The sequence below is a fragment of the Pristiophorus japonicus genome, chromosome 3, assembly GCF_044704955.1.
Source record: "Pristiophorus japonicus isolate sPriJap1 chromosome 3, sPriJap1.hap1, whole genome shotgun sequence".
Lineage (NCBI taxonomy): Eukaryota > Metazoa > Chordata > Chondrichthyes > Pristiophoridae > Pristiophorus > Pristiophorus japonicus.
In genome coordinates, this window is record NC_091979.1 from 127,037,037 (window position 1) to 127,062,913 (window position 25,877).

The following is a 25,877-nucleotide window of genomic DNA, read 5'->3' on the forward strand; positions in this document are numbered from 1 at the left end:
TCTCATTAAGCTGTAACTTCAGCCTTGACCACAGCCCCCATCAACCCCTCTACCTACTCCTTCGGTCCCAGCTTCTAACCATGTTTTACTTTTGGCCTCGTTTTCCATCCAGCAACCCTCCTGTCTTCCCCCTCAGCCTCTAACTGTACTCCTACTCTTCTTTAACTTTGACCTCTCTGGCCTCCATTGACGCAGCTCCCATCCAATTACCCCTGCCCTCTAACCTCACTTGACTTGAAGACTCCCTGTATGCAATGCCAGAGGAGATCAACTAGTAGAGAAAAGACATGGGAATGCAACATCAAGTGAATGGAATCGTGACTCATCTGGTGGGATGTAAATTTAGACCACTATTTTAAGAGACACCAGCACTAGGCTGAAGATACCCAACTGGAAAGTGTCATAAGACAACTCACTGGAAATGACCAGCATTTCATCAAATTTAATTTCGGTAGGAATCTGTAACTTAATTGTTTTAAGGCAATCATAGCATAAAAGAATTTAACCTCGAGAGGTATTCAAAATAATTCAAATTTTCAAATGAAGCAGTTGGCCCTGAGCTCAATATCCTACTGTATAGAATGCCTATTCAAATTGTATTGTGAAGCTCCTGGGTAAAAAATCAGTCGAAAATCTAAACTCTGAAGTGTTGTGGGATTGGATAAGAAAAATAGAATAACAAACTGACAAATTAAGGGGAATTGCTAAGAAAGATGAGCATACCTATTAGCTTGGAGTGTCCCACTTCTCCCTCTAGTGGAAGGAAGACTAATGAGATAATAATTAATTAATAAACAAGTGGTAGTTGAAAGAAATTTTGGTGTTTGCACAAAAGTCACTTAAGAAATTTAGAAAGTCATTGGTAAACCAAATTCAATAGTTTATACCAAACACACAATCCTTCCGCGCACTATGTAATGTGGAATTCCAAAAATAGGAAGCAAAGGATTTTAAAATAAAATAGTAATACACAGTAAACTTAGGCTATTTTTTAAGAATTCCATTTCTCATCATCTACATTTTGTTTGTAAAGCTTCATTTTCTTAATATCAAAATACAATGTGTACTAAAATCAATTCCTTACATTTCCCAAATTATCTTCCAAACAGTGTTTCCACAATAAACCATGAAGATATTTTCAGAACAATTTCAGAAATTACGATTGAAAATTCTACCACTTTCCTACTATAATATTCCCATCATTTTGTAGAATATAAAATAATCAAAAAGTCATTCACAGTTTCTTGTTCTTTTGGTTGTAGCATGACATTTCTTTGAACTATACTATAGTGGGGGGGGGGGGGGGAGTTGTGTGTGTTACATGTGGCAAAACTGGTAATATAAACATATTTATAATTTCACTACACATAGAACACCAGAAATCTTCCTCCAATGTTGCACATAAATTGGTAATCCATGGATACATTCTCATAAAAGTACACTTTTCAGAAAACAATTTAAAAACGATGAAAATTATACTTTTAAATTGTATATTTGCATAACATATTAAGCAAATGTAGTCATTTTATAAAAGTTGCATCGAGTTCCATTACGGTTACGATCTGAAAATAATCCTGATTCATCTCCCTCAGAAAAGCTCGATGAATTACAAACACCCAAGGAATATTTTAGTATTATCTTCACTATAGACAGCTGCACTTTACTGTGAGATCATCACATTCTTCAATATTCTTTCCATACAGAGTAATTAGCTGTGAGTAGATCCTATAAAAGTCAAGTGAAAAAAATAATTTAAAGAATTCAGAATAGACATTTCATTGTAATCCTGTTCTATACTCCACCAGTACAGAGTATTTCAATAATAATAATTAAACGTATACATCATGGGCTGCAAACATAAATTTGCAGTTCATTAATAAACACTGTAATACAACTTCTTGTGTGCCGTTTAAACTAAGATCTTGAATAAATGTCAGCTCACAAAATAAAACCAAGTGACTTGGTAGTTTTAGTTCTCTTTTTGGGTTTTAAATGGTTTTCACTCCCAAACTTACCCTCAAATGAAAGTGTATAAAAATATCTACATTCAAATATGATCAGTAAAGAGTTGCTGCGAAGATCTGACAGTTGCATTTGTAAATAGTCAATGCTTACTTTATATGAACTTCTGAAATTTCCTCCATTAAGTCGCCATCAATATTCCATGGGCAACTTCCTTTCAAAGAAAGCACGGAGGAGCGACATGAGTGCAAATCAGCATTCTCTTCTGATGTCTCATCGGCCAATCCATATTTGATTCTTGATCGGATTTTAACTTCCTGGACTGTATATGTCTCCACAAAGGGAAAATTAAACTACAAGCACCAAGACAATGTAAAAAATAGTAAATTGATGTTTTTTTGCCAGCTTAAAATTAAAAAATTGAATAAAGCTACCATCATCAATTCTTTTTGGTAGTCACTTTATTTTTCTCACAAATCATTAGCTTACAAGTTCATGCACACTAGTTCTTAGAGAGTGAGGACTCACTTACAGGATTGAAGCACTGACAACACTTGACCAGCTCCGTTGGGTGGGCCACATCGTCCGCATGCTCGACACGAGACTCCCAAAGCAAGCGCTCTACTCGGAATTCCTACACGGCAAGCAAGCCCCAGGTGGGCAGAGGAAACGTTTCAAGGACACCCTCAAAGCCTCCTTGATAAAGTGCAGCATCCCCACTGACACCTTGGACTCCCTGGCCCAAAACTTCCCTAATGAGGAAGATCGCTGAGCACCTCGAGTCTCGTCACCAAACCATGCAGAAAACAAACGCAGACAGCGGAAGGAGCATGCAGAAAACTAGACTACCCACCTACCCTTTCCTTCAACGACTGTCTGCCCCCCCCGTGACAGAGACTGTAATTCTCATATTGGACTGTACAGTCACCTGAGAACTCACTTTTGGAGTAGAAGCAAGTCTTCCTCGATTTTGAGGGGGTGCCTATGATGATGACAGGAGTGGTCTGTGACACTTATCTGAGGAAATTAGTATAAAACCCCCAAAACTTAACATACAAAACTGGAGATGATGACTGAAACATAAATACATTTGTCTTTATAAATGTAATTAATTATTCTTTAAAACACAGACAGCTCTACAAACAACTATTTATAGACTGACAGGCGACAAGCTGAAAACAGCTAATCTGGATTAGGCTGTACAGTGTTTTATATTAAGTAACAGTCCAGTACCTAATGTCTTGTGACAGGAAACTAATTCTCCTTAGGAGGACAGAGCATCCTAACACAATTAGGAGATGTCAACAGGATTTACTACTTATTAATCTAGGAAAATGAATGAAGTGGATAGAACAAAAAATACCACGTGTTTGAGTTTACCTGATTCTTTAGGTTACCATATCGTTTTAGGTGCTTTATAAAATCTGCTCGAGAACTGTTTCGGACAACAATAAGTGACATGCTTCCATTATCCAATCTAAAATAGAAAATTAAATACTTACAAAAGGTACATTATGTTACGTTTAAATAGTGGAATTAAAGACTGATGGACAGGAAAATTCTGGTTAGAAATTTTACAAGTCTGTAGGCTAGAAATGACTGTTGATGATATTAGTGGATGAGCATTCAAAATAAATGGATTAATTACGCCATTAAAGTAGTGGACAGAGGAATGTCACACACCTGTCATATGAATGATTTAAGTGCTTGTCTGCTAATTTTGCCAACAGCAATTTTTAGCCTTGTGTTAATAGTACATTTACACAAAAAGTCGATGAATGCAAATGTTCACACAAATTTATTATCAATGCACTTCAAGGACATTTCTAATAGCAAAAAAGAAATGTTGCAAGTCTGTGACAGCATTTATGTGCGTGTTTAATCAGAATAATCCTAGTCTATAGCATTCTACTTTAATGTTGCAAAGGGTTGGTGATGTGTGTTTTGTTTGTAGCATTTAAGTGCTTTGAAAAAAATGCTTTACAGATTTAAGACGGATCAATTAAGTAAGTTTGCACAGTGTCCTTCAGTTATGGGGGCAGGAGTGCTTTTCTAAAATCCGACTTGTCACCTAGCCTAATCAGAACATTATCCAATGATTATTTCAGCTTTCACTTCAGCAGACTGAACCAGCAACCATTTACAAACCATAAAATTACTGTGTCAACTGCAGTCTATATCCTCATAAGGGTCCACATCAAAGTGTGTATTTCTGGGAATGAATTCAAAACCTCAGAAGGAGGACAGAAATTATAGGCATTGGCCTACTTCTCTAAATCCACTGACCTGGTATTAGGCGCTAGGCCTCTAGGTGCCATGGAACAAAGACATGGAATGGCCATAATGCTAATATTGAGGAAATGTCCCTCCATGCTTTGCCATTTATCTTCATCATCTGAAAAGCACCACAAGTTAGTGTTACTGCACAAGAATACCACAAAAACATGTTCACACTTCAAATTTATTGAAGCTATCCATTTTTAAATTGTAGTTGACATTCAGTACTCACTATGTTGTTCAATAGCATTCATTTCATTTTCATTTCTAAAAAAGATTGGAAAGAGAAGTCATTTGTCTATGTCTATCAAAATCAGAATATCTATTGAAAATAGATCCATTTTGATAAGAAAATATAATGGCCCGGAATTTGCAATGAAAAGAATGGTAAGAGCCTCACCATTATAAAAGAGAAAATCTGACAGCGAAAGCAACTTCTGAAGTACACATATTTCAGCAGTTAAACGTGGCTATCCAGAAGTTGCTGTTGGGGATTCCCCGCTCCGCTACAGGATGCACTTCTGCAGACCACGCTGATAGACTCGGCATTGAAATGACTGCAACAGGCTGAACTTGCTATACTTGCCCACTAGATCCGCGGTAAAAACGGCAGAAAAAGTGGCTGGTACACTCAGGAGGAAGTGAGTTTTTAACAGCGTGATAAGTGCTGATTACTGTTGAACAACCTCTCTGGCCCAGAAAATTTAATTTTACAAATATGGATTCTCATTCCCTCAGAAGAAAATTAGTGCTGCAGATTTACAACAACAACAACTTGTATTTATATCGTGCCTTTAACATAGTGTAATGTCCCAAGGTGCTTTACAAGAGTATTATCAGATAAAAAGTTTGACACCGAGCCACATAAGGAGAAATCAAGGCAGGTGATCAAAAGCTTAATCAAAGTGTTAGCTTTTAAGGAATGTCTTGGAGGAGGAAAGAGTAGTAGAGAGGCGGAGAGGTTAGGCAGGGAATTCCAGAGCTTAGGGCCTAGGCAACAGAAGGCACAGCCACCAATGGTTGAGTGATTATAATCAGGGATGCTCAAGAGGGCAGAATTAGAGGAGCGCAGACATCTCGGGGGATTGTGGGGCTGGAGGAAATTACAGAGATAGGGAGGGGCGAGGCCATGGAGGGATTTGAAAACAAGGATGAGAATTTTGAAATCGAGGCATTTCTTAACCGGGAGCCAATGCAGGTCAGTGGGCACAGTGGTGATAGGTGAGTGGGACTTGGTGCAAGTTAAGACACGGGCAGCCGAGTTTAAAGAAATTAAAATTAAAATATATTTTTTTACCTTTTTTGTCTCTTTTATCTCTCCCCCTTAATCTCATTTATATTTCCCAATCTTTATTTTGCTTTCTATACATAATTTAAATCTAATTTATATTTCCTGCTTTATACTTCCTGGGTTAGACTCTGGCCGTAATTTTGCCTACCTCGGCGGGTCCGGTGCGGGCAGTGGACACGGCGGATCGCGATCCTATTGCTAGCTCCACCCTGCTGCTGAAAATGAATTTACAATAATAGGGCCTAATAAGCCCGCCCAGCATGTTACATGGCCGAATGAGATGGAGCGGGTCTGGTGACGTCATCCATGCCATCTTTTCAGCCAGGATCTTTAAAGGGACCTTGGCCACTTTAGATTTGACGTTTAATCTAACAGAGTGTTGTCAGTGTGGTACAACATTGGAGTGCTGCAAACACTGACAACGACTGCACAGAGGCAGTGGGTTGCAGCCAGATTCTCTGATGACTCCCTCCATATGCTCATGGTGGGAGTCAGAGCACGCAGGGAGGTCCTCTTCTCTTCCGATGAGCGGAAGAGACCTCCCCAGGTGACCAAAACAGCCTGGTCGCAGATTGCAGAGGTCACAAGCAGGAATGGTGTCATTGCCACAAACGTTTCAATTATCTCATTAGATCAGGAAACATTAGTAAAAAGCCACACTCAACTTCATCCTACTGTGCCTCTTATCACATCCCATAACTCTGCCTTCGCTACCCTACTCCTGCACATCGTTACTCCCCTTACCTTGTACCTCCACCCATCCCTCTCTCTATCTACATTTTCACATCCCTATCTCACTAGCCACCCCTCACACTCACTCTCATCCTAGTGCAAGCATACCAACTAGGGTAGGCACTCGGGTGTTTTATGCAATGCTCATATAAAGTTACTGTTTATGTGGTGTCAAACATAAACATCTTTATTTTGAACACTTTCTGGTCTTCGACTGTTTTGTGTGCACCTTTGGAAGTGTCTTAGTGAGTTGCAGTGAATGGTGAGAAATAACGCTATCCCCCGCAATGGTGATGAGTGGGAAAGGAGTGGCTTGGTCATTGTAGGGATGTTTTATGTTGTTGGTGTGAGGTGGTGCAAACCTGGCGCATCATGTGGGTGTACAGCATAAAGTTAACTAAATCTAGCCATGATGAGACCATCCCTGACCTCCCGGGCAGCAATGTGCTAGGGTGCTGATGCCCTCTGCCCTGTGCAGCATCAGGTGATTGCGGAGAAGGTTAGTGTTGCTTGTGTGCCTGGTGCTGCTGGTGTTGGAGCACAACGATTCTGAGGACCAAGTTGAGAGAGTATAAACGACACCCATGTTGATGGAATAGATGGCAGGTGAAGTACAGATGACAGAAACATTCTGTCAATGATGAGAGAGTTCTTCCAATTAGAGGAAGCAGGTCTGGTAACGACATTTGATGTCGCGTCATCAGCTGGTTTCCATAAAGGGACCATAGCCAAACTTATTTTGACATTTGTGGTGTCCGTGTTCTACAGCATTGAGGTGCTGCAAACACTAACAAGCACTGCACAATGAGGTGAGACTAGATGAGACTTTGCTGGAAAGACTTACAGCCTGTACAATCAGTGCTGGAAATGGACTGAGCAACAACTTCTGCCTGAGAAAAGTGATCATCTGTCAGGTGAGCGCTTTTACTGTACATTTGATGCTGCCAAGTAATTAGCTGGAGAAATGGCCATGGAACTCCCGCCTCAGTTTGACAGACTTGCTTCGCGAGCAGCGTGGGTCCCGTGGCCATGCAGTTAAATTAAAAAGCCTGTTAAGGGTCTGACAACTAGCTGTCAATCAGCTTCACTGCTGTCGGTTGGGTCAGCTCCGCGATGAAAGAACCGCCTGGGTGAAAGATGTGTGGGGGCGGGATGACAGCGGGTTCATGACCCGCTGTCAAAAATAACAACTTTCCCACTCATCCCGCCACCAATCGCGCCCGCTACTACCCCACAAAATTGTGGCCTTAGTGAGGGTTCTTCAATCTGATTCGTTGAAGAGCCTTGTTGTTTCTTGTTCAGTTCACATATGCCACAAAACCCCTGTAGAGGGCACAGTGCTACAAAATACACCAGATTAGAGGAAATCTCCACTGACAAGCCCGCGGGGAAAAGTCTATCGGCGAGGTAAACAGCAAGCACCGTTTCTTCATTGCTGAGAGAAAAATCTGGGCAAGAACAATAGTAGGAGGTAGTAGCAATAGCAGTAATCCTAAATGATTAATTTAGGAAAATTATATGAAAATTAAAATATAATATTGAAAAAATGTGAAAACGGAGGAGGAATTAACATACCCCTTTAGTGATGAGTATAAAGTTTTTCCATCAATTATCTTATTGCTTTTAAGTAGAGTTTCTGAACCAAGCATGTAAATTAGGTTCAGCAGAATGCAAGTCAATCAATAAGCTGCGATTTTGCTGACCTCGGCGGACCCCATCCCACTGCTGGCTCCATCCAACCCTGTAAAATTAATTTCTCTCGATTGGGCTTAGAAACATGGAAACATGGAAATTTACAGTGCAGAAGGAGGCCAATTACCAGCTCTAGGTCCGTAACCCTGCAGGTTACGGCACTATAAGTGCCCATCCAACCATCTCTTAAAAGTGGTGAGGGTTTCTGCATCCACCACTCTTCCATTCAGCGAGTTCCAGATCCCCACAACCCTCTGCGTAAAGAAGCCCTCCCTCAAATCTCCTCTAAACCTTACACCAACTACCTTAAAACTATGCCCCCTCGTAATAGACCCCTCCACCAATGGAAATAGGCCCTTACTATCCACTATGTCCAGGCCCCTCAATATTTTGTACACATAAACCTATGAATAATGACGGAAAGGCAAAGAGCACCCAGCCCAACCAGTCCGCCTCACACAACTGCGACACCCCTTATACTGAAACATTCTACACTTCACCCCAACTGGAGCCATGTGATCTCCTGGAAGAGGCAAAAACCAGATAAAAACCCAGGCCAATTTAGGGAGAAAAAAATCTGGGAAAATTCCTCTCCGACCCATCCAGGTGATCGAAACTATTCCAGGATGAGATCTCCTCTCAACCTCCTCTGTTCCAATGAGAACAAACCCAGCCTATCCAATCTGTCCTCATAACTAAGATTCTCCATTCCAGGCAGCATTCTAGTAAATCTTCTCTGCATCCTCTCTAGTGAAATCACATCCTTCCTATAATACTGCGACCAGAACTGCAAGCAGTACTCCAGCAGTGGCCTAACCAAAGTATTATACAATTTAAGCATAACCTCTCTGATCTTTTATATTCTATGCCTCGGCCAATAAAGGCAAGCATTCCATATGCCTTCTTAACCACCTTATCCACCTGGCCTGCTATTTTCAGGGATCTGTGGACAAGCGGTCCCTGTGTTCATCTACACTATTAAGTGGCCTACCGCTTAAAGTGTATATCCTTTCCTTATTAGCCCTCCCAAAGTGCATCACCTCACACTTCTCGGAATTAAATTCCATTTGCCACTGCTCTGCCCACCTGACCAGTAGATTGATATCCTCCTGCAGCCCATGACGTTCCTCTTCATTATCAACCACACAGCCAATTTTAATGTCATCTGCAAACTTCTTAATCATACTCCCTATATTTAAATCTAAATCGTTGATATATACCACAAAAAGCAAGAGACCTCGTACTGAGCCCTGCGGAACCCCACTGGAAACAACCTTCCAGTCACAAAAACATCCATCAATCATTGCCCTTTGCTTCCTACCTCCAAGCCAATTTTGGATCCAACTTGCCATTTTGCCCTGGATCCCATGGGCTTTAACCTTCATGACCAGTCTACCATGTCAAAAGCTTTGCTAAAGTCCATATATACTACGTCGTATGCACTATCCTTATCGACCCTCTCAGTTACCTCCTCAAAAAATTCAGTCTACCTTATCAAAAGCTTTGCTAAAGTCCATATATACTACGTCGTATGCACTATCCTTATCGACCCTCTCAGTTACCTCCTCAAAAAATTCAATCAGGTTAGTCAAATACGATCTTCCCTTAACAAATCCGTGCTGACTGTCCCGAATTAATCCTTGTCTTTCCAAATGTAGATTTATCCTGTCTTTCAGGATTTTTTCCAATAATTTTCTTACCACTGAGGTTAGGCTGACAGACCTATCCCTTTCTCCCTTCTTAAACAAGGGTACTACATTAGCAGTCCTCCAATCCTCTGGCACCATGCCCAGGTCCAAAGCGGACTGGAAAATGATGGTCAAGGCCTCAGCTATTTCCTCTTTTACTTCGCTCAACAGCCTGGAACGCATTTCATTCGGGCCTGGGGACTTATCTACTTTCAAAGCTGCTAAACCCCTTAATACTTCCTCTCTCACTATTTATTTCATCCAGAATATCACACTCCTCCTCGATAGCAGTATCTGCATTGCCCTTTTCCTTTGTGAAAACAGATGCAAAGTATTCGTTAAGAACCTTACCAACATCTTTCGCCTCCACACAAAGATTACCCTCATGGTCTCTAATAGGCCCTACCCTTTCTTTAGTTACCCTCTTACTCTTAATATATTTATAGAACATCTTAGGGCTTTCCTTAATTTTACTGGCCAAGAATTTCTCGTGCTCTCTCTTAGCATTCCTAATATCCTTTTTAATTTTGCCTCTTAACTTTCTATATCCTCTAAAGATTCAATAGTATTTAGCTGTTGGTATATGACATAAGCGTCCCTTTTATTCTTAATCCTCTCCTGTAAGTCCCTAGACATCTAGGGGGCTCTAGAATTATTATTCCCAACCTTTTTCTTTAAGGGCACATGTTTGGCCTGAGCTTTCCGGATCTCCTCCTTGAATGCCTCCCACTATTCCGACAGTGATTTACCCAAAGGTAGCTGTTTCCAGTCCACTATGGTCAAATCACTCCTTAACTTAGCAAAATTAGCTTTTCCCCCATTCGGAACTTTTATTCCAGGCCTTTCCTTGTCCTTATCCATAACCAACTTGAATCTGACTGAATTATGGTCACTGGCACCCAAGTGCTCTCCCACTAATACCCCTTCAACCTGCCCAGCTTCATTCCCCAAAACTAAGTCCAAGACCGCCCCCTCTCGTGTTGGGCTTGTTACATACTGACTAAAAAAGTTCTCTTCGATGCATTTCAAGAATTCCGCACCCTCTATACCCTTCACACTAAATTTTCCCCAATCAATATTTGGATAGTTAAAATCCCTTACTATTACTACCCTATAGTTTTTGGACTTCACAGCAATTTGCCTACATATTTGCTCCTCTATCTCCCTCCCACTGTTTGGGGGCTCTATAATACACGCCCAGCAGTACGATCGCCCCTTTTTTATTTTCCAATTCTTGTTAAGCCCACTCAGCACGTTTCCCGTGCCAATTAGAGGAAGTGGGTCTGATGATGTCATTTTATGACGCAACATCAGCCGGTTTCCTTAAAGGGATCATGGTTAAATTTATTTTGACATTTGTAGTGTCAGTGTTTTACAGCATTGAGGTGCTGAAAACACTGACATTTACTGCACAAAGGTACACTGCTGCACCCAGACTCTCCCATGACTCCCTCCAAATGCTTATGAAGGGAGTCACAGCACACAAGGCAGTCCTTTTCCCTTCCCATGAGCGGAAGAGACCTCCCCAGGAGATCAACACAGCCTGGTTGCACATTGCAGAGGAGGATCCAAGCAGGGATGTGGTCAGGAGGACCTGGGTGTAGTGCCGCAAACATTTCAATGATCTCAGTAGATCAGGAAGCGTTAGTACAAGGTCACACTCAAGCTCATCCTGCTGTGCTTCTCATCACATCCGCATCACTCTGCCATCCCTACCCTACTCCTGCACATCCTTATTCACACCAACATACCTTGCACTTCTATCCATCCCTCTCAATCTATATTATTACATCCCTAGCTCACTCTCCACCCCTCACTTACCCTCATTCTAGTGCAATCATACCAACTACCAACACACAAGGGTAGGCACTTGGATGTTTTATGCAATATTCATGTAAAGTTTCTGTTAATGCGCTGTCAAACATTGAATACTTTATTTTCAACACTTTTGTGTTCTTGGACAGATTTGTGTGCACCTTTGGAAGTGGCAGTGAATGGTGAGATATAACGGTATCTCCCCACCCCCCTGCAGTGGTGATGAGTGTGAAAGGAATGAATCGGCATTGTAGGGTTGCTTTATGGTGTTGGTGTGGGGTGGTGCTAATCTGGTGCATCATGTGGCAGCCTGGGTGTACAGAATCAAGTGAAGTAAATCTGGTAATGGTGAGGCCATCCCTGGCCTCTCGAGCAGTAATGTGGTCGGGTGCTGATGCTCTCTGTCCTGTGCAGCATTAGTTGTTTGCGGAGAAGGTTGGTGTTGTTGGTCCTGCTGTTGTGCCTGGTGCGGCTGATGTTGGGGCTGATCGCGGTGGCATTCTGAAGACCAAGGTGGGAGAGTATAAAGGGCATCCATGCTGATGGAATAGATGGCAGGTGACACCCCTATTTAAAAAAGGAGGCAGGCAAAAAGCAGGAAACTATAGACCAGTTAGCCTAACATCTGTGGTTGGGAAAATCTGGTTGGGAATCCATTATTAAAAAAGTAGTAGCAGGACATTTGGAAAAGCAAATTTCAGTCAGGCAGAGTCAGCATGGATTTATGAAGGGGAAGTCATGTTTGACAAATTTGCTGGAGTTGTTTGAGGATGTAACGGACAGGGTGGATAAAGGGGAACCAGTGGATGTGGTGTATTTGGACTTCCAGAAGGCATTTGACAAGGTGCCACATAAAAGGTTACTGCACAAGATAAAAGTTCATGGGGTTGAGGGTAATATATTAGCATGGATAGAGGATTGGCTAACTAACAGAGAACAGAGAGTTGGGATAAATGGTCCATTCTCTGGTTGGCAACCAGTAACTAGTGGGGTGCTGCAGGGATCAGTGCTGGGACCCCAACTATTTACAATCTATATTAACGACTTGGAAGAAGGGACTGAGTGTAACGTAGCCAAGTTTGCTGATGATACAAAGATGGAAGGAAAAGCAATGTATGAGGAGGACATAAAAAATCTGAAAAAGGACACAGACAGGCTAAGTGAGTGGGCAAAAATTTGACAGATGGAGTATAATGTTGGAAAGTGAGGTCATGTACTTTGGCAGAAAAAAACCAAAGAGCAAGTTATTATTTAAATGGAGAAAGATTGCAAAGTGCTGCAGTACAGCGGAATCTGGGGGTAATTGTGCATGAAACACAAAAGGATGGTATGCAGGTACAGCAAGTGATCAGGAAGGCCAATGGTATCTTGGCCTTTATTGCAAAGGGGATGGAGTATAAAAGCAGGGAAGTCTTGCTAAAAGCTATATAAGGTATTGGTGAGGCCACACCTGGAATACTGCGTGCAGTTTTGGTTTCCATATTTACGAAAGGATATACTTGCTTTGGAGGTAGTTCAGAGAAGGTTCACTAGGTTGATTCCAGGGATGAGGGGATTTACTTATGAGGAAAGGTTGAGTAGGTTGGGCCTCTACTCAGTGGAATTCAGAAGAATGAGAGATGACCTTATCAAAATGTATAAGATTATGAGGGGGCTTGACAAGGTAGATGCAGAGAGGATGTTTCCACTGATGGGAGGGACTAGAACTAGAGGGCATGATCTTAGAATAAGGGGCCGCCCATTTAAAAGGAGATGAGGAGGAATTTCTTCTCTCAGAGGGTTGTAAATCTGTGGAATTTGCTGCCTCAGAGACCTGTGGAAGCTGGGACATTGAATAAATTTAAGGCAGAAATAGACAGTTTCTTAAATGATAAGGGGATAAGGGGTTATGGAGAGCGAGCGTGGAAGTGGAGCTGAGTCCATGATCAGATCAGCCATGATCTTATTGAACGGCGGAGCAGGCTCGAGAGGCCGTATGGCCTACTTCCGTTCTTATTTCTTATGTAAAGTTATACAGATAATATACAAACTGACCTAAATGTCACTTACCTTTTGCCTTCCTGTTCTACCAAGTGAGCATTTTTTGCTGGTAGAAACAATAATTCACAGTCCTCAGGCCTAAAAAGATGAAATACCTTAATTATCACAGATTTTTTTTGTTGAAATCAAATGCCCAGGACATGCTCAAATAAAATCATATGCATGTATAAATAACTTTATTAATAACTGGGCTAAATTTCCTTATAGGAAGAACCAACTTGGAAGCTAAAGGAAATATGATTTTCGTTAGTTTGATTCTATATTTAGCAAAGAGGGCAACAGACCTGTTGGATACAAAAAAGTCCTTCTTACTTGAGATTTGTCAGTGTTTTGATTACAGCAAATTCCATCCGCTGGTTGGGAGGCATCCAACGATGCTTTTCTGCTAAGGCCAGGGTTCTCCCACCAAAGCCGAACATGGCTGAGAAACCAAATTGAAGCAGCCTGTTACAACTAGTAAAGGTGCAAACATCCACTTCTTGGAGGTTACCTAAAGCACAAGAGGTAACCAAGAATAAAAAAGTACAGTAGAGTATTATATTTTGGCCACAACAAAAATCTGTCTGTCATTCCACATTCTCCAATCCAAATGATATAGAAATGCAGGGTTAGACATCAGTAGTAGGGAAAATGCTGGAGTCTATTATAAAAGATGTGATAACGGCATACTAAGATAATATCAACGGGATTAAACAAAGTCAACATGGATTTATGAAAGGAAAATCACGTTTGACAAACTTACTGGAGTTTTTTGAGGATGTAACTGATAGAATAGATAAGGGAGAACCAGTGGATGTATGTATTTGGATTTTCAGAAGGCCTTTGATAAAGTCCCACATAAGAGGTTAGTGTGCAAAATTAAAGCACATAGAATTGGGGGTAATGTACTGGCATGGATTAAAAATTGGTTAACTGACATAAAACAGAGAGTAGGAATAAATGGGTCTTTTTCGGGGTGGCGGGCAGTGACTAATGGGGTACCACAGGGATCAGTGCTTGGGCCCCATCTATTCACAATATATATAAATGATTTGGATGAGGGAACCAAATGTAATATTTCCAAGTTTGCTGACAACACAAAACTAGGTGGGATTGTGAGTTGTCATCATCATAGGCAGTCCCTCGGAATCGAGGAAGACTTGCTTCCACTCCCAAAGTGAGTTATTTGATGGCTGAACAGTCCGATTCGAGAGCCACAGACCCTGTTACAGGTGGGACAGACATTCGTCGAGGGAAGGGGTCGGTGGGGCTGGTTTGCTGCGCGCTCCTTCCGCTGCCTGCGCTTGGCCTCTTCATGCTTTTTGCATTGAGACTCGAAGAGCTCAACGCCCTCCCGGATGTACTTTCTCCATCTCGGGCGGTCTTCGGCCAGGGACTCCGAGGTGTCAGTGGTGATGCTGCACTTTACCAGGGAGGCTTTGAGGGTGTCCTTATAACGTTTCCGCTGTCCTCCTTTGTATCGTTTACCATGAAGGAACTCCGCATAAAGCATTTGCTTAGGGAGTCTCGTATCTGGCATGCGAACTATGTGGCCTGCCCAGCAAAGCTGATCGAGTGTGGTCAGTGCTTCAATACTGGGGATGTTAGCCTGGTCGAGGACACTGATGTTGGTGCGCCTGTCCTCGCAGGGGATTTGCGGGATCTTGCAAAGACATCGTTGGTGATATATCTCCAGCGACTTGAGGTGCCTTGTATACATCGTCCATGCCTCAGATCCATACAGGAGAGCAGGTATTACTACTGCCCTGTAGACCATGAGCTTGGTGGTAGATTTGAGGGCCTGGTCTTCGAATACTCTTTTCCTCAAATGGCCTAAGGCTGCACTGGCGCACTGGAGGTGATGCTGAATTTCCACATCAATGTCTGCCTTTGTTGATAAGAGGCTCCAGAGATATGGGAAATGGTCCACGTTGTCCAGGGCCGTGCTGTGGATCTTGATGATTTGAGGGCAGTGCTGAGTGGCGGTGGAGGACCTTTGCCTTACGGATGTTAAGCGTAAGGCCCATGCTTTCAAATGTCTCAGTGAATACATTGACAATATCCTGGAGTTCAGCCTCTGATTGTGCGCAGACGCAGGCGTCGTCCGCATACTGCAGCTCAATGACAGAGGTTAGGGTGATCTTGGTCATGGCCTGGCGGCGGTGTAGGTTAAACAGCTTCCCACTGGTTCTGTAGTTTAGTTCCATTCCAGCGGGGAGCTTGTTGATTGTGAGGTGTAGCATGGCGGCGAGGAAGATTGAGAAGCGGGTTGGATCAATGACGCAGACCTGTTTGACCCCAGTCCGGACGTGGATTGGGTCTGTAATGGACCCGTTGGTAAGGATCACGGCCTGCATGTCATCGTGAAGCAGGTGAAAGATATTGACAAACATTTGGGGGCATCCGAAGCAGAGGAGGACGCTCCATAGACCCTCACGGTTGACAGTGCCAAAGGCCTTTGTAAGACCGAAAAAAGCCATGTATAAGGGCTGGCGCTGCTCCCTGCATTTTTCCTGCAACTGTCGCGCTGCAAAGATCATGTCTGTTGTGCTCCATAGGGGACGAAATCTGCTTTGTGATTCCGGAAGGAGCTCCTCGGCCACAGGGAGAAGACGATTGAGGAGAACTCTAGCGACAACTTTCCCAGTGGCTGATAGCAGGTAGATTCCCCTGCAGTTGTCGCTGTCGGACTTGTCCCCTTTTCAAAAAATGGTCACAATCACTGCATCTCTGAGATCTTCCGGCATACTCTCCTCCCTCCAGATGAGAGAGATGAAGTCATGTATCCGCGCCAACAGCGCCTTTCCGCCATACTTTAGCACCTCAGCAGGGATTCCATCCTCACCTGTAGCCTTGTTATTCTTGAGCTGTTTTATGGCTTTGCCTACCTCGTGAAAAGTTGGAGTTTCACTGAGTTGATAACGGGTCACATGCTGCCGGATGGAGTTGAGAACACTCAAGTCAATGGCAGAGTCTCAATTGAGATCTTCAAAGTGCTCCTTCTGTCGGGCCCTGATAGCCTCGGTGTCCTTGATGAGTGTTGCCCCGTTCTTGGCCAGGAGTGGGGTGGGGTCTTGGGAGTTTGGACCGTAGGTGGCCTTGACTGCAGCGAAGAATCCTCGCATAGCCTGGCTGTCAGCCAGTTGTTGTATCTCCTGTGCTTTCTCCATCCACCACCTGTTCTTTAGGTCCCGGGTTTTTTGTTGGACCTGAGCCTTGAGCCGTCTGTAATGTTGTTCTGCAGCTCCCGAGTTGGGTTGTTGCTTGAGGCTCAGAAATGTTTTGCGCTTGCGATCTATTAGTTCTTCGATCTCCTGATCATTTTCATCAAACCAGTCCTGATGTTTTCTGGTTGAGTGACCAAGTTCTCTTCACAGGCACTAGTTATAGAGGTCTGGAGGGCAGACCAAGCGCTGTGGGCATTCAGCATCTCAGGGTCATCAAGGCACGCCAGGTTGGCTGTGAGGCGCTGGCTGTATACAGCTCTCTTAGCTGGGTCTCTAAGTGTCCCAGCATTAACTTTTTTGTGGAACTGCTTCTGCTGTCCCCTCTGCTTTGGGGCAATGTTAATGTTGATGATGGATCGGATTAGGCAGTGGTCCTCCAGCAGTCGTCAGCTCCTGTCATGGCATGGGTGATGCGCACATCCTTGCGATCCCTGACTAGGACGATGACATAGTCAAGCAGGTGCCAGTGTTTGGAGCGAGGGTGTTGCCTCAATGTCTTGTATTTGTCCCTCTGGCGGAACAGGGTGTTGGTGATGAGGAGTTCATGTTCTAGACATTTTGTCAGGAGTAGGGTACTGCTGGAGTTGGCTTTCCCTACCCCCTCTCTGCCAATCACGCCTCCCCAGAGGACTGTGTCTTTGCCGACCATGGCATTAAAATCACCCAGGAGGATCAATTTGTCACCCGTGGGGACATGGGACAAAGATGTCTCGAGGTTGGAATAAAAACCCTCTTTAGCCTCATCCATTGCATCGAGTGTAGGGGCGTACACACTGATGACTGTGGCGCATTGGTTCCGGGATAGAGTAATATGAAGAGTCAAGAGGCGTTCATTAACCCCACAGGTGGAGTCTTTGAAGCTCATTCTTGACGGCAAAGCCGACTCCATGAAGGCGGTGTTCTGCCTCTGGTTTCCCTTTCCAGAAGAAGGTGTAACCTCCACCGTGTTCCATCAACTAGTCTTCCCCTGCCTGCCGGGTTTCGCTTAGGGCGGCGATGTCAATGTCAAAGCGTCTGAGTTCCCGGGCAACTATGGCGGTGCGGCGTTCCGGCCTGTTGCTGTTGGGATTGTCCATGAGGGTCCTGACGTTCCAGGTCCCAAACTTCATACTGACGAAGTGGAAGATGCCTGTGCGTGAGTTCTTTTGGCGTGGGATGGCCGCTGCACACCGGCAAACACACGAGCTGAGCTGAACAAGGTCTTGGTCCAGTGGTAAGGGGGTCCAAGACAACTGGAGACCAGGCACAACTCTATAAGCCTAATTGCCTACTGCGAAGTGATGGCTGCAAGCTCGGCACTGAGTAGCGCCATTGATGGTAGATGGCCCGAGGTTTGGTTGGGGGGCAGGCATTAGGAATGTGACTTCCAAAGTTATTTTAAAAGTTAAAAGTTAATAAAGATTCCCAATTTATTTTAAAAGTTTCTAAGAGTTGTTAAAAAGTCTAAGATGTAAATCAATAATAGGCTAAACAAGTTTCCCCAGTTTAAAAAGTTTCTAAAGGTTGTTAAAAAGTCAAAGATGTAGATCAATAATAGATGTTTCAAAGTATTTCGATTAAAAGTCTAAAAGGTAAGTTTTAAAAGTTCTCCCAAATTGTTTAAAAAGTTTAAAAGTTGATTAAAAGTTTAAAAATTAATTAAAAGTTGGTTAGGAGTTTAAGACGTTGGGTTGAACGCCGCCGCCGTGGTCCCTTCGGCCGGTTCAGCACCGGCCCGGAGTCCCTTCGGCCGGTTGAACACTGGCTTCGGAGTCCCTTCAGCCGGTTGAACAGCGGCTTCGGAGTCCCTTCAGCCGGTTGAACGCTGGCTTCGGAGTCCCTTCGGCCGGTTGAACGGCGGCTTCGGAGTCCCTTCAGCCGGTTCAGCGCCGGCCCGGAGTCCCTTCGGCCGGTTCAGCGCCGGCCCGGAGTCCCTTCGGCCAGTTGAACGCTGGCTTCAGAGTCCCTTCGGCCGGTTCGACGCCCCCGGAGTCCCTTTGGCCGGTTCCACGTCCCCCGAATCTGTCAGCACAATGAACACCTGGTGTGCGACCACAGGGGCAGGTGTGGAGTCCTTTCGGCCGGCGCGGAGTCCCTTTGGCCCGGGACAGAAGCGGCCGTCGCGGGGTCCCTTCGACAACTGCAAGGTAATGTTTATTTGTCATCCCGCTAGGGCTGCTCAGGACCCGCTGGGGCTGCTCAAGGCCCGCTGTATGTTGCCTCCTTGAATGCCTCCAACTGCTCTGAGACTGATTCACCTGACAGGCCGACTCAGGATCCACCCCTCAAGCACAGCGATTGGTTGCAGAACACGCTGCTCCCTTGGCCTTCCGGCCTCTGAGCTCTCTTCCTGTTGGTTCCCAGGGCAATCATTCACCACTCAACAACACTACGCTGCCAGATGAAGTTGAGAGGCTCGGAGGAAGAAATAAAATGAGGCCGTGAATCTTTCACCCCACCAGCCTCCACGTTCAACTGATCATCCTCCGCCACCTCCAGCTTGATGAGTTGTGAAGAGGATACAAAGACGCTGCAAGGCGATTTAGATAGGTTGAGTGAGTGGGCAAACACATGGCAGATGCAGTATCACATGGATAAATGTGAAGTTATCCACTTTGGTAGGTTCAACATAAGGACAAAGTATTATTTAAATGGTGATGGCTTGGGAAGTTTCGATGTACAGAGGGACCTGGGTGTCCTTGTATACCAGTCATTGAAAGCAAACATGCAGGTGCAGCAAGCAGTTAGGAAGGCAAATGGTATGTTGGCCTTCATTGCAAGAGGATTTGAGAACAGGAGCAAGGATGTCTTACCACAGTTATACAGGGCCTTGGTGAGACAGCACCTGGAGTATTGTGTGCAGTTTTGGTCTCCTTACCTAAGAAAGGATATACTTGCCATAGAGGGAGTGCAGCGAAACTTCACCAGATTGATTCCTGGGATGGCAGGACTGTTGTATGAGGAGAGATTGGGTTGACTAGGCCTGTATTCACTATAGTTTAGAAGAATGAGACGGGATCTCATTGAAACGTATAAAATTCTGACTGGGTTCATAAGACTGGATGCGGGAGGATGTTTCCCCTGGCTGGGAAGTCTAGAACAAGGGGTCACAGTCTCAGAATACGGGGCAGGAAATTTAGTACCAAGGTGGGGAGAAATTTTTTCACTGTGAACCTGTGGAATTCTCTACTGCAGAAGGCTGTGGAGGCCAAGTCACTGAATATATTTAAGAGGGAGATAGATAGATTTCTAGAAACAAAAGGCATCAAGGGGTATGGGGAAGAAGTGGGAATATGGTGTTGAGATAGAGGATCAGCCATGATCATATTGAATGGCAGTGCAGACTCGAAGGGCCAAATGGCCTACTACTGCTCCTATGTTATAAAAAGTCCAGACTCCACAACAAAATGTTAAACATCCTCAAGCAAAAAAAAGATACCAAGAATTAATATCATCATCATCATAGGCAGTCCGTCGGAATCGAGGAAGACTTACTTCCACTCTTAGCATGAGTTCTTAGGTGGCTGTACAATCCAATACGACAACCACAGTCTCTGTCACAGGCAATATATTGGCAGAGGCATAGCATAATAAAGCAAGGAAGTTATGCTAAATCTTTATAAACCCAGCTGGAGTATTGTGTTCAATTCTGGGCACCACAATTTAGGAAGGATGTCAAGACCTTAGAGATGGTTCAGAGGAGATTTACTAGACTGGTACCATGAATGCGCAACTTCAGTTATGTGGAGAGACTAGAAAAGCTGGAGTTCTTCTTAGAGCAGAGAAAGTTAAGAGGAGATTTAATAGTGGTGTTCAAAATCATGAAGAGTTTTAATAGAAGATATAAGAATAAACTTTTTCCAGTGGCAGAAGGGTCAGAAACCAGAGGGTGTGGATTTTAGGTAATTGGCAATAGAACAAGAGGTGAGATGAGGAGAAATTTTTTATGCAACAAGTTATTTTTGATCTGGATTGCACTGCCTGAAAGGGAGTTGGAAGCTGATTCAATAATAACTTGCAAGAGGGAACTGGATAAATACTTGAAGAGGAAATATTTGTAGGGCTATGGGAAAAGGGCAGGGGAATGGGACTAATTGGATAGCACGTTGAAAGAGCCGATGCAGGCATGATGGGTGAAATGACCTCTTTCTATGCTGTATCATTCTACGATTCTATCGTAAAATCATAGTGGGTCCGATTAGGGACCAACAACGAGATCTTCTTGTGCTGTTGCACTAAATGAGTACTTTGTGCACTAAAGAATAGCTTGCCGCCAATTTCACAGTAAAGTAGGAGATAGTAGGGAAATTGGATAGGATAAAAATAAAGAGGAGGTACTTAAGAGGTTCGCAGTTATCAAAAGTAGAAGTCAGGTTGCTGAGGGAAGTAAGGGTGGAAATTGCAGAGGCTCTGGCCACAATCTTTCAATCGTCCTTAGATATGCGAGTGGTGCCAGAGGATTGAAGGATTGCACATGTTACACCACAATTCAAACACTGTGGTGGGGAGTTGGATAATTCCAACAACTATACATCAGTCAGCCTTACATCAGTGGTGGGAAAACTTTTAGAGACAAAGAGCTCAATTTTCCCCAAAGCATTTTTTTGGCGTACTTGAAGAGTTATGCCTGATTTTTTGGGGCCCAAGTACGGCAAAAAAAGTGTTGTAAGTTTCCCTGTTGGATCTTTTCATTTGCCGTGACCTAACCTGAGTGGGGTGGAGCCTTGATCTGCGCCAAAAAGATCGGGCTGCTCTCTTGCTCTCTCTCTCACAGACTGTGTGTGTGTGAATTGGGGACTGAGAATGCAACCAGACAGCCTTGCTGTGTGTGAACCGGGGACAGAGAATGGAACCAGGCAGCTCTCGGGCGGGGTTGGAGGTAAGTTGCTGCTTTGTGTTTTTCAATTCTTTCAGTGTGTCCGGGCATCTGCTGCGCCACTTTCCTTACCTGCACCGATTTCCTTAACTCTAGGGAAGGTTTTTCAGGACAGGCAACATACGCTGGCCTAATCAGAACTGGAGTAACTCTCAGCTGGCCAAACTTCCCTAAATGGCCACAAGTGGCATAGGTGGCTGGTTACCTTTGCCTGAAAAAAAAACTGACTTAAAAAATTTGTAACTAACTGAGTTATGCTGGTGCAAATTGATTGGGGAAACTGGGGATTTTTAAATTAGGCCAGAAAAAGCAGCCATCTCAAAAAAAAACGGCGCAAATACTGGGGCAAATTGAGCCCAATAATCCGGGACCAAATTAATTGGCACTTCAAAAAATATGGGTTAATAAATGAAAGCTGGGTCCGATTTGTTAAAGACCAATTGTGTTTGACTAACTTGATTGAGTTCTTTGATGAAGTAACTGACAGGGTTGATGAAGGTAGTGCAGTTGATGTGTGTATTTGGAATTTCAAAAGGCATTTGATACCACATAATAGACTTGTTAGCAAAATTGAAACCCATGAGATTAAATGGGCAGTGGCCGCGTGGATACGAAATTGATTAAGAGACAGAAAGCACAGAGAAGTGATGACGGCTGTTTTTCAAACTCAAGGGGAGTATGCTGTGGTGTCCACCAGGCTTGGGTGTTGGGACCACTGTGCTTTTTGATGTATATTAATGACATAGACTTGGGTATACAGGGCACAATTTCAAAGTTTTCAGAGGACAGACAACTCAGAAATGTAGTAAACAGTGAAGAGGATAGTAACAGACTAAAGGAGGTCACAGATAGACTAGTGAAATGGGAAGGCACATGACATATGAAATTTAACGTAGCGAAGTGTGAAGTGATTCATTTTGGTAGGAAGAATGAGGAGAGGCAATATAAACTAAATGGTACAATTTTAAAGGGGGTGCAGGAACAGAGCGACCTGGAGTTATGCATACACAAGTCTTTCAAGGTGGCTGAACAAGTTGAGAAGGCTGTTCAAAAAGCATACGGGATCCTTGGCTTTAAAAATAGAAACTTTGGGCTAGAACCTCCACTTTTTTTGTATGCTTAATGCCCACTTTACCGCTGAAATGACGTATAACGCCCAGATAGCGCCGATTTTGGCACAAAATGGAAATTGACAGGCATTTTTTAGGAAACTTATCGTCGAGCATTACTTTCCCCAAGTGCTTAACGCCGGGAAAAAATATTACCGGCCGTCCACTTTTTTGGGGCAGAATCATCAGAATGGGCGAAATCAATGCCCATAATATCGCCCAGTGTTAATTTCCACACTGATTTAACGACGAGATTCAATAATACCGCCCACCCACTTTTTTTCGTTGTAAAGAGCATATTTACCGAAACTAGCGGCCATGAGATCGCCCAGCGTCAATTTCACCACCTCGCATACATATCGCCCATAATATCGCTCACCCAAAACATCGCCCAGAAAAAGTGGAACTGGAACTAATCACAGTGTTATGGATGCCAAATTCTAGATCACATGTCGCGTTCTTTAAAAGGCTGCTGTGCTTCAACTTTGGCGGAGTTCGAATATACGCTGCAGGTCGTTGGAGTTGATGTGAACATCTCTACAAACATCTTGACCACACTGTGACTGATTGGAATAGGTGTCTTCGTTGGGACATTCCTTGTTTGTGACCAATCGGTGGAAAACAGAGAGCTACTGCAATGGGGCCTGTCCTTTCTCACCCTCTCTTGGTGACCAATTACATGTAGCAGATTCGATATCGCCGAAGGAACACTCCACTGCATTATGTGTCCAATGTAAGATGTGACAGACTAATGAGGAGGACCAAACATTACACCCCCCATAAGTACTCTTACCTCGACTTGCCCGACACCACCTGCCTTCGGAGACTGCGCTTCCACAAAGAGGTTATCACTGAGGTATGCCAGCTGATAAGGGCAGATCTGCAGCCTGCCAGCACCATCAGTACTGCACTGTCCGTCGAGGTCAAAGTCACCACGGCACTGTCGTTCTACGCCTCGGGTTCTTTTCAGGCCACAGCTGGCGACATTTGCAGACATTCTTAGCATGCCACACATCGCTGCATTAGACAAGCCCTGTACGCACACAGGAGGGACTTGATCAGCTTCCCTATGACCAGGGAGGCACAGAATGAGAGGGGTTCTAGGATTCTCCAGAATTGCAAACTTCTCCAAGGTGCAGGGAGCAATAGACTGTACACACATCGTGATGTGGACACCTTTTCAGAATGCAGAGGTTTTCAGGAACCGCAAGGGATTCCACTCCCTGAATGTCCAACTCGTTGTCGACCACCAGCAAATTATAATGGCAGTGAATGCTAAATTTCCAGGCAGCATCCATGATGCTTACATCCTGCGTGAGAGCACTGTATCTGACTTGTTTAACAATCAGCCACAAGGTAAATTCTAGATGCTTGGTGACACATGATATGGCCTCGCCACCTGGCTGATGACCCCCCTCTGTATGACACCCACACCGAAGCCGAGAGGCGATACAACGAGAGCCACAGAGCAACTCGCAATATCGTGGAGAGAAACATTCGAGTGCTGAAGCAGCGCTTTAGATGCCTGGACCACTCAGGAGGTGAGCTCCAATACCACCCTGAGCAGGTAGCTCAATTCGTCGTGGTGTGTTCCATGCTGCACAACTTGGCTATCAGGAGGGGACAAGAATTGCCTGATGAGTCTGACAGTCCACCTCACCAGAGAGAGGACGAGGAGGTGGACGCTGACATCGGCCCACACAATCAGGCTGACGCTGAAGCCATGCTCCCACCCCCCTGTAGACCGCATGAAAGGACCCGTGGTGGCATGATAGCTGCAAGAGCCTTACATCAGGAGCTCATCAATGATTGGCTTTGCCTGAAAGAACGTTGGTGTTATTTACAAGGCTGACACACTGCTGGGTGTGCAGGTGATATATCAATAGTGGGCATCACCTTGATGACAGTTAAAGTTTAAGTTGATTGAAGTTAAGTGTAGTTATACCCTTGGATGTTAAGGAATCACCAGCGTGTAACGGTGCAGCTATCTGAGCCAATGCGCTACGCGGTTTTGTTAAATAAAAAACATTTAAACCGAACATTAGTCTGAAATCATCAGTATTTCTGTACAAACCAACCCTCCGCCTCCGCCCCCCACCCCGCTTCTACTCCCCACCTCTACCCCTTCCCCTCTTGACTCCAAGCCGCCTGGCCGAGAAGCTCCTCAGGCGATGCTTCATTGGGGGCGGTGACAGCCGAACCGCTGCTTGGACGGATACGGGAGAGGATGGTCCCGATGTAGGAACGTGCTCCGAGCCAGAAGCAAGATGTTGCTGCTGGCTCTCATGTGTGATTGGCAATGGGATTGCGGCACCTTGGGGTGCAATGCCGTGCTCCGGGACCACTGGGAGCCCTCTGCCACCAATGTCCCTGGCTACCAGCTCCAGGGTCTCCTCCATCCCTCCCATGTTATATTTTATTTGTTGGACAAAACCTCAGTGCCAACTATGTTCTTGGTGCTTAGTAGGCTTTTTGCTACTGGTGAATCTCCCTCGTGCCTCCCACAACAGCCAGACAAGCACACACCACAGCCACACACACTTCCAGTGTCTCTGAGCTCCCTCTCTCTCTGTCTCCTCTTCTGCGCATGTCATGATGACCCTTGACCTCCTGAATTACGGGAATCGAGCGTTGCCATGCTGTTGCTAAGGACGGCGACACTTTATGGCAGAAGGTCAAAAAAATGTAACGCTACCGCCCATTTCATATTGTTCGCGGTGCGCCCATTTAAAAAAATGGAGACGAGGTGCTTTGAGAATGGGCAAGAAGCCGGCGATCTGAAAACCGTTTTTTACCTCCCACGTTGGAAATATCGTCCATTTTTGGGCGATAAGCACAAAAGTGGAGGTTCTAGCCCTTAGACTGTGATTTTCCCCATGTAAGCAGGCTTGGGACGGGGGTCTCCGAGGCAGGTGGGTAAACCCGGGAGGCCGAGTTCACACAGGCCCTGTCAATTTTACCGGCAGGGCATAATGTGAATCTCAGGCCTCGGATTCCCGGCCGCAGCCAGCCAGCTTGAGAGGCTCATGGTGGTGATTGGAGGCCTTGTAGTGAGGTCTTTGATCGGGGGGGGGGGGGGGGGGGGGCAGGTGGCGGTGGCTATGGTCAGGACCCTGGATCAAGGAAGAAGGTATAAAGCCACTTAATTCCTTGATGCAACAGTTCAACATGGTTCAACAAGAAGTCCCTGGGCAGTTAAATTTAAAATAG

The 25,877-nt window shown here is 44.5% G+C and overlaps 1 protein-coding gene across 3 annotated transcripts in view; it reads right to left on the reverse strand.

Moving 5' to 3' along the window:
• Positions 1–618: 618 nt before the first annotated feature.
• The window catches only part of cerkl (CERK like autophagy regulator), a 272,030-nt gene continuing 246,771 nt past the window's right edge, over positions 619–25,877 (reverse strand). For 2 of the 3 annotated variants that reach the window (XM_070875804.1, XM_070875801.1), the window contains 7 exons: positions 13,810–13,987; positions 13,507–13,575; positions 4,472–4,506; positions 4,249–4,357; positions 3,343–3,439; positions 2,116–2,315; positions 619–1,725 (listed from right to left, as the gene is read on the reverse strand). In XM_070875804.1, the coding sequence (XP_070731905.1) occupies positions 1,644–1,725; positions 2,116–2,315; positions 3,343–3,439; positions 4,249–4,357; positions 4,472–4,506; positions 13,507–13,575; positions 13,810–13,987 (770 nt within the window). In that variant the 3' untranslated portion in view covers positions 619–1,643. The remainder of the gene's footprint in view (positions 1,726–2,115; positions 2,316–3,342; positions 3,440–4,248; positions 4,358–4,471; positions 4,507–13,506; positions 13,576–13,809; positions 13,988–25,877) is intronic. The other variant, XM_070875803.1, reaches the window with a different exon arrangement.